This window comes from Magallana gigas, chromosome 10 (genome assembly GCF_963853765.1).
Source record: "Magallana gigas chromosome 10, xbMagGiga1.1, whole genome shotgun sequence".
In the NCBI taxonomy this organism is placed as follows: Eukaryota; Metazoa; Mollusca; class Bivalvia; order Ostreida; family Ostreidae; genus Magallana; species Magallana gigas.
The window spans coordinates 10,605,265-10,615,234 of NC_088862.1; the positions used below are offsets into that span (position 1 = coordinate 10,605,265).

General features: G+C 30.1%; 1 protein-coding gene across 1 annotated transcript; it reads right to left on the bottom strand.

The window, feature by feature from the left end:
• Nucleotides 1-534: 534 nt before the first annotated feature.
• Nucleotides 535-7,832, bottom strand: LOC105337038 (ficolin-2-like). Its single transcript, XM_066073243.1, has 4 exons — nucleotides 7,697-7,832; nucleotides 4,841-4,937; nucleotides 4,185-4,349; nucleotides 535-1,763 (listed from the first exon to the last, which is right to left on the bottom strand). Exons 1-4 carry the CDS (start codon nucleotides 7,823-7,825, stop codon nucleotides 1,489-1,491), a joined length of 666 nt encoding a protein of 221 aa, XP_065929315.1. The 5' UTR covers nucleotides 7,826-7,832; the 3' UTR covers nucleotides 535-1,488.
• Nucleotides 7,833-9,970: the final 2,138 nt, after the last annotated feature.

A 9,970-nucleotide genomic window follows, 5' to 3' on the forward strand; every position in this document is an offset into this window, starting at 1 on the left:
TTTGGTGACTATGATGTTTTGGTTTCACATTTTGAATGTTTCGAAGAAATTCCAGCTTTAGACCTAGAATCAGCAGATTACATGTGCAATTCATTATATAAAGAACATTTCCCATGTTGAATAAATGTAAACAAAATAATGGCACGAACCTTGTTTACATAACAAAGAATGTTGAGCTCTGTCTCTTATAACTTTGATATTGACATGCAATCAAATGTTGGTTGCATTGCATTACCTATGTTTTGTAAACAATAAAGATAAGAATATAATTTGACAAAATCGTGAGCATGACCATTTAAAACATGTCTGTTGAATACAGCAAAATACTTTCAACCTATATAAGTTTAGGCAGACGAGTATTGATAAATATAAGACATGAATAACAACGATAAAAAAAATAATTATACATGTAATACTAAAAAAAATTTCGTTTATTTCCGAAATATGTCTTCATAAAATACAGATCATGCCAAATGATAAGTATAAAAAACACTTTTAATGTGCATATTGTAAAATAACATTTTGACTCTGTTAAACGTCTAAAAAATACCCAACTTTGGTCGTCGATGTACTTATTTTTAAGAAAAGAGCTGATGATTAACTTTTTTAAATATATTATAATTTAATTAAAGGTTATACATTTTACAGCTAAATTTTGATGAGTTTCCTGACGATATCTTGATCAAAATTCACCAATACCATATAAGAAATCATTCGCAGCTTTTCATGCCTTGTCGACAGAGCTCGGGAAAACAATTCAAATTTAATAACCATTACCTGATATTAGAACTTTATTCAAAATTGAGTCGCTTCCGATTGGCTTTTCATCTTCTGTGGTCTATTTTTGAGTATATCATTGACTTTAATAAATCCTAGTTCACATATCAACAGATTGTAAAATAGGATGTACGTAACTATATTGAAATTTATTAAAAAAACAAAACAAAACAAAAAAACCTGAATAGTGATAATAATAAAGGTGGGTTGTCGGAGTTCCCTATGAAATACATTTAATGTGTTTTTCCCAAGTTCTGCTAGAATAGCCTAAGAAATTATGACGCATACTGATGTTATTGCTTAATTGAAAGGAAAAACAGTTTGGCAAAAATTGTTTTAAAAAAAAATGTGTTGTGGTCAGTAACTTAATTGTCCCCATAACATTTGCAAAACAACTATTTACACCCTAGCAATACAGCATTTTTTATGATTCGTCTAAATATATCTTGCAAAAAATTAACTAATCATAGATATAACTTCAAGTTAAAATCTGCATTCGATCTTTTTTTTATTAATATGAAGAAAAAAATTAAGACCAAAAAAATCTCATTTAGAGATTTGTTGTTAACAAGATCACATTTCAACGAACAATTAGAGAAGAAATGAAACCAATGAAAATAGGATTAATATCCTGGTAGAAATTAAAACTCATTCTCCACATAATTATTTGACCCATTGCGAATTGGTTCAAAGATTCAAAAGATACTACGATCATTTTTTTGAACCAACTTTTCTTACCATTAAACGAACGGTTCTCAAGGAATAATAGTGCGTTAACCACGGTAGATAGGTAATTCCTTTTCCAAATATTGTTGTGTCACCAGCTAGATATAACCCGTTTGGATTTGAGCAATGACATGATCTATGCCACCAGCCGGAGGGGAACTGAATTCCACAATTATTATAAGCGTTCATATCATTATCTTGATCTTTCGTTGTAAACTTCATATTGCTGATGATCTGGGAACCGTTGGTGAAACAGTCGCCTTAAAAAAAATACAAGAAATATTGCTTTAATATTATAGGGGGCTGGGTGGTTCTTAAAATCAATGTTGATTTTTTTCAACTACTTATTTAGCCGTATTAACCATCATGTAGTAAAGAACAAATCCAAATTGTAAGCTTCAAGATGAGAATGTGTTCCTATTTCTTCATAACCAGCTCTCCTATTAAGGGATTTTTATTTCATAAAGAATAAAAACTGATCAAGACTACCCAGCCCTTGAAAGTCCCTTGTTTATTGATAATAATTGATTTTTAAACATTGGTTCATGTATTCTGATGTTCAAACATATTGCATTTCTAATATAAAACGTATGCATACTTAGTAGAAATTTGATCAATTTGTATGACCGGTAGTATCACAATTCTTATTTCTTATTGCTTTACTTTTAAAACACTTACACTAATGTTGGAAGACAAAACTTCATTAACTGGATTTATATTTTAGCATTCATTCGAACAAAAAATGTATATTCAACTAAAGACACGCTATAGATCAACTATAACGGAGAATACGTGATTTTTAAAAAAAAAAATTATCCTTTATTTCAACACCTATACAACTCCTTTTATTTGCATTTAAATAAGAAATGAAATATGTCTTGCACAAATTCAATGTATTCGCTTTCAAACCAGCAAATCTTTGAGACTCTGTCAGTCGTCGTTAAAGCTAAACCCTCCGGACAAAAGAAGTAGTTAAATTTTACTAAAAGGGGAATAATTCACAACCGGATGGGAATTTTCATCAAAAAACGGCTATGTTAAGGCTGTCCAAAGCTAAATATATATTGAAAAATGATACTATTTTAATTATCGAAAAATACTTTTACTGAGCGAGTTTCTATAAACTTTTATTACATAAATTAACAGTGACATCCAACACTATATTTGATGTATTTTTGTGACGTCATATATTTTTCTTAAGCACGTGACGGGTGTATTCTAACACGGTAAATGATCTATAAAAATCGCATCAGCACAAGTGAACAATGTCATTAAATCAAAAATATTTTTATGAAAAATCCTTCGATAAGTAATGTATTTTACAGTTCTTGCTGGGGGTTCATATAAATATTTCGTTTATTTGAAATATTGTCAAAACATTTCGCACCGCCATCGAAAATAGGCACATTTTTACCTTTTAGGCTCGATTTACACAAAATCGGGTCAATCTGTAGGTTTCCCCCAGCAAGATTCACATTGGTACTAATTTTCTCTCCCGATTTCACTTAAAATATACTAAGATTGTTTTTATCTTTCACTTGTGCCAAGTCGTTTTTTATATGCATATACATATCGCCATTCGTTAGACTACACGTAGCAGGGGGAGTCTTAAAACCATTAGTTTATGAATAGTTATTTACCTATTACGAAGCTTTAAAACTGTTGATTTTTTTAATACTCCATATCGGTGATATTGAATTTAGTATCACTAGTATTTACAACAGTGTCTATGTAAAGGAATGAAGCGGTTTTATATTATGCACTATGAATATCATTTATTATGTTACGATACATTCCCTAAGAATGATCCAAAGGAATGCAGATCGTGACGTCAAAGTTAACTATGACGTCATATCTTATGAAGTACAGACAAGTGACTTTCTACATATCGCTGTGAAATTAATCGGGCAGCCTTCACATAGCCGCGTATAAAACGACAACATTGCGCGGCATGTTATCAGACCTGAAAATTTCAAATCAATCGGTGAACAAACGAGCGAGATATTAAGGATCAAAGTTGGCGTCTATAGTCTGTCCCAGGTTATTGCTTCCATCGCTTTTTGATGATTTTTAATAAAATTACACATACCTGTGAAAGAAATACAGTTGAAATCGATGAAAGGGAATATATCCAAGATATCTTCATTGAACAATTATCCCTTTTCACTCATAAAATTTCACAGGAACGAAAACAAATATCTTACGGAGATTTATATTAATGGGAAATGTTTACATCTTTTCTCCATTCGGAATACACTCGGAATACATCGCGCAATATTTTAACGTTATCATCCGGGCTTAATAATGGCTGATGCAATGCAAAATCTCCGTAGACTTTCAATTTTGGGATGTGTATTGAAACCTGAAGCGGTAGAGGGGGCGTTTCAAAACAGATAATCTGGACATTTTTCATATTAGTGGATGAACGTAGTTTGAACACAAAGGTATTTACTATTATTGAAATATCAAGCAAAAAGTGGTGGAAGCAAAAACTCGGGACAGAGTATAGAAGAAAAAATAATAAGAAGAAATCTGAAAATTTTTCAGAATAGTAGTAAGGTCTTCCGTTTCCGAGCGGAAGACCTTAATAAGGGAAGTGTTATTTATGATCTTACTAACATTTCCAAAATATCTTGATATGCCTATTGTGGATTTGCTTAAAGTATTATTAATCATATTACCAACATTTCCAGAATATCCTGATATGCTTATGGTGTATTTGCTGGATTCGTCCATCACATCTACATGTGTATATTTGACATAGCGAGTCTGGTCTGTAAAATCACTCATGTCCATCCGCAGTTCAAATGATCCTTGACTTAGAAGATGATGGAGCTTCTCATTGCCTTGTATCAAAAAGAAATTATATCTCATCAACCTTATCAAATCAAGTAATAATTTAATAATTAAAGTTATTTCAGTCAAAGGGTAAATATCAGAATACACCCAGCCTTAAATTCACCCACTTCTAACGAAGGAGAAAGAGTTGAAAATAAAACGGGGCAATATTTATCTGCATAAAGTATAACTAGTGTTGTGGGTATCATAGGTTGTATTTTTTAGTTTTAGTTCTATATATCCTGAATACAACCCGACATTGTGAGGCATACAAGTTGTAATCATTTTAATAAAGTGATTTGCAAAATCATTTAATTTGAATACTACTTTGTATTTAAATTATATGTTTTAGTTCATTTGCCAATTTAACATAATTGAGTCACGGGATCCTTTACAAAAAGGACAAATTATGATATATTTATGACAGATAACTGAGTAAGATTGTTTCTGCAAAAAAAAAATTGAAAACATTTATTAAAACTGTTTATGTGTTTTATACCAAACCAAAATTCAGCCGTTAGATTCCCAAAGCCGTTTTTATACTCCGCCCATGATCGATAGAAATCTTCTGAGCCGTCAAATCTACGCTGGAAAACCTATTTGAAATAATCAAAGTTATTTTCAATTCATATGCACATTCAGAATTTTTTTCGAGAAAAGGGGGATCCGAGAGATCTGTTGATTTGCAAGGTCGGTCCGAGATATATTTTCCAGAATTTCAACTTGAAAATTTTGGTAATTTGAAATTTCCCAATGAAGGACCGGGATATATATATAACAGTCCTGGGGCGAGGGGTTAAAAGGCATACTCTTGATAATTTCACTTTATAAATTAGAAAAGGAATTAAAATATCCGAAGGAAGGTGGCGATAATATGGACTCCTTACGTTTCCTTTTGTAGATTTGTGTGGAATGAATTTTCTTTGAAAGTAAGGTTTTATTGAGACGTAGATTCGGTTAAACATTTATTGAGTCTTGTGTCTGCAAATTATCAGTCTTGTTCTCTACTCATTTATGAATTATTTAAAAAATATATAAGTGCATCATATGCATTAAAAATAAGGATTTCCTTTTCAATTTAATATATGTTAATATACCAACTATCAGATTTAAAGAAACACATCAACTTTTATATAAAAACCCTAACATTTAACTAGTCTTCTTTAATATGAATTCTTTGTTTTATCATATTTTGGTTTATATTCGGTTAAAGTGATCACCAGTCCTCTTTAATTATGACTTATCACAAGCAACGTCTATCAACTGATTGACACAGAAAACAGAATCAATTATCACTGGTCTGATACAATATACAGGTGTCTGCAAGTTGTTTCACTTTTACTTTCCTGATGACAAAATGTTTGACAATTTCAAAACTTGCAATCTTATAAGAAAAGAGGAAGAAACTCCGAAAATTCCAAACTAAGCTCAACATTTCTGCTAAATTTCGAAAAAAAAAGTAACAATAAAAGTTTGCACTTTAAACAAGCTGGTTACCTTTTATGCATTCTTGCACTCTTATTGGAGCATTATACTTTTGATATTTTATAAGATAAAAGTACCAATAAAGTTTGTAATTTCAGAAAGCTTGATAGGGTATATTGATTGAATAATGATTAATTCAGACACTTTAAAAATTTATGTTATCATTCTTCGGTGTATCAGAACAATTATGCCTGATGCATATTAATTGCTACTGAAATATTAATTTGATGCATTTTGTATCATATTCACACCAATTAAAAATGGTCACTCACATCATGTTTTTAACAATTTTACTTTCGTACAATTGATTTCAAATTAGTTTTAATATGTTAACTTTTCTATCACTTTTTGTCCGGCGTCCGTATGTCTGTCTGTGCGTCTGTCCGGCCATCCGTCTGTTATTATTCACGGATGTACATATCCTCCTGTGCGTCTGTCCGGCCGGCCGACTGTTAACTTTCCACAGATTTTTAGTATCCAAACTTGAGACGAAATATCGCGAGTTTAAGGGGATACAGGTTTGTTTAAATAAAGGGCCATACCCTTTTCACAGGGACACAATTCAAAATTATTAAATATTTTTTAGCATTTTTATTTTAAGGAAGCAGTCTTCTCGTTATCAAACATAGTTCTTATAATAAGAAATTCATGAAATTTTGACACAGTCAAACGGATCATATTACCGAATGATTCTATCAGTTTAATCAAATTTGACCTTTTTGTTTTTGCTTAAAGGTCAGGTCAAGGTCACTACCATTTTCCTCAACGTAAAGGATGATAAAAATAAGTGTAGCTCTTAGTAGTTCTGTAGACATTTGTTTAAGATTTGAAGATTCTATTCATATGAAATGATAGAATATAAGAATGTCTATCAGCTTATACTACGAAATTGGAATATTTATACTAAAATTGATATTGCTTAGCCTGAATTTCCTCTAATTTTCTTAAATTTTGAAGAAATTTTGATTATTTTTTTATGCTTCCAATGATAAAATATTTCTGATTTTTTATGTATAATGAAGACTTTATATAAAGATATAAACTGACAGAAAATCTAATATATTGACCATTTGATAAGAGAGAAAAACTGATTTTAGTGATTTTTTTCACAAAAATCAATGCACAGAATGGGCACTTTAAAAAGCTTAGAAAAATGTAATTTGATAGGCAAATCATATTTTAAAAACATATTCTGAAACCCAAGTATCATATCATTAGTTCACATGAGTAAAAAAAATTCAACATTAATGTTATTGTTTTTAAAATGCTAAAACAGACTCTTTAATCTGCAGCAATTCTGAATTGCGAAACACGTGATATTTTCCAACGCCAATATTACGCCAAAAATATAGTCCTTGTTAGATTCTAAACATTGATTACTTTTTCTATGCCAAGATGTATGATAATAAAAAGAAAGAAAAATATACTATTTTAATTTCCTTTCATCTTGATTTAATGAACAATTAATCAAATTTACGTTTGTTGGTTACAAGTATCATTTACATTACTTATTCATGTAAAAAAGTTGTGAGTACAATACTTATTTCTTTTCAATGAAGCTTGCTTACAAGCTTTTTAAAAATCAAATTTTTCTGACATTTTGTGGCAGTTGTGCTTAACATCAGTTCATAATTGTTTGCAAATTAAAAACAAAAAAGCATATGCCTTATATGTACATTGTAGTCAAATTTTAAAAATTCAAAAATGACCTTTCAAAAACTCAAGATTGAATTTATTTGTCAAACAATTGCAATTTTCGTCCAATAAAGTTTTTAAAAGTGAAAGGAATCAAAAATTAAATGGACAAATAAAAAATAAGGTGGATCTATTAAATACATGTAAATGCGCTATTTTAAATAAAAACACTTACAGTCCAACCTCCTCCATCAATGTCCATTACGCAAAATGCTGTCACGTGACCAACGACTGGAAGTTTAATTCTGTATAAACCATTCGGTAGAAATGGTGATATACTACTATAACCTGTGCAGTCGGTCATGTCAATATCGTCTAAATGTAATATAAAAAGACAAAATGTTCATAATTTACTATTAAAATATATACAATAAAATGGGTTTTATGTGATGCATACAAGAATAAACTGGAAAATTTCAAAAAAAAATGTTTACGCACACTAATTGATTTAAACAAGTATGATTGAGAAGTTATCTAATAGTTATATAAAACTTTCATTATAAATCGCCGGGAAAAACTGAATTTAAATATTCTTTTTGGGAATCTTTGTAATATAAAGAAAAATGCAAGTTTCACTAACTCATACTATCTACAGTTATTAAATAAAACTATTCAAAAGTTATGACACGTGCCTTTGATGCAGTATGAATGATTGCTTTTAAGCTGCACACACTTCTGATTCGCTGTACATGCACGACAACTATTGATCTCATCCATCTGAAAAATCAACAAACCCTAATAGCGGAGTTGATCATAAAAGGTTGACTTGAAAGTTGGGTTCAAACAAATGGCCACAAATCAACAGTTCTTTTTTTAACAAAAATATGTCAAGAATAAGTAGACATATCTTATTTAAATCGGAGTCAATGCTTTTCATTGAAATTATTGTACAATTACATGAACAAAACTGTGTAGGCTTTAAATATACATATGTATAATGTCATCTGTTTATGTATAAATAATATAGAGTCGTATAACTTTTTAAAATCTTTCTGTAATTTCAAAAAAAGAACCTCTGGTGTCTTATTGCCTTGTGAGCAGCTTGTTTTAAAAAGAGAATGAAATAATATCATGTGTGATCAACATTCTTCTTATAAAAAAAATCTTATGTTTGTCATCAATCCATTTTTGTTGTTTCATAGGATTACAGATTTTGAAGAGATTTTCAAAGATTTTCTCTAACCATTCCTATGTAACAACCCCTTCCCCTCCAATTGTGATATACCCTACCCCACCGGATCATAATTTTAACAAACCTGAATTTGCATCATCTCAGGATGCTTCAATACAAATTTCAATTATAATGCCCAAATATGTTATAAGAAAATGATTTCTTTTAAAAGCTAAGAAAATTTCAAATTATATGACTTAAAAAAGGAATTGACTTTTCATTTAAACAGCTTTAAACCCAAAAGGCTTTTAAAGATTTAGTTAAGAGGAAGTTAAAATAGGTAATTAAAAATTCCAACGGATGGACGGACAGTCAGACGGACGTCAGACAAAGAGTGAACAGAAAAGCTCACTTTATCTTTCATATGAGATGAGCTTATTAAACAATAAAGATAAAACAACTTACTGAATAATCGATCGGCAAGATTAATTTAAATAATCAGATATGTCTGCATGCAATATCGTTGGTGTTAATGACCACTAACTGATTAAAGAGTTTTGTTCATTGAAGATGGGTTTATGCTACACCAATATACTGCGTATTCTCTGATAAAATTATTATTAGTCATATACAATAGTTAATGAACCAGAGAATAATTTTGGTTATTCATTATTCATGGGATCTCAGGCCTGTAAAATTGTAAAAGCAGTTAAAAGTTTGTAATAGATCGGTTCATGATTGCAGCTGATTACATGATTATAATAAAACATAATTGTTGTTTCGGGAATAGTAGTTTTCATCAAACATTAATTCTGTTGCATCCACTCAATATATTTGTATATGAATGTACATGAAAGAATGCCCAAATCCAGTTCAATCAATGTCTTTTTAAAACATGTACAGAATGAAGGGAATTTTAAGGAGGCTGGGGGGTCAAAATATAATTTTATATAAAACCATCAGATTTATTTGAAAATTTTATATGCGATTTCTGAAACTATCAACTACTATTTGATAAAGAAAAATTTCATATATTTTAATATAAAATTTCATCATTTCCCATTATCTTTATATGGAGCTCTTCTTTTAAAGGAGATCAATATTGTCTAAAATGGCAGCCAGCCCCCTTAACATGCATTTTCCAGATATCTACATGAACTATCTTTTCCCTATTTTGACCAGATGCAAACACACCCAACAAATCACAAAGGATATCCTCGCTCATTATAATAATGGATTTGATAAAAGTAAGCTAGATGTAAAGGAGTAGTAAATAATCAATAAATTTTAAGAATAAAATCGCTTATATCGACAGAGTTCCCATCTAACATTCTAGAG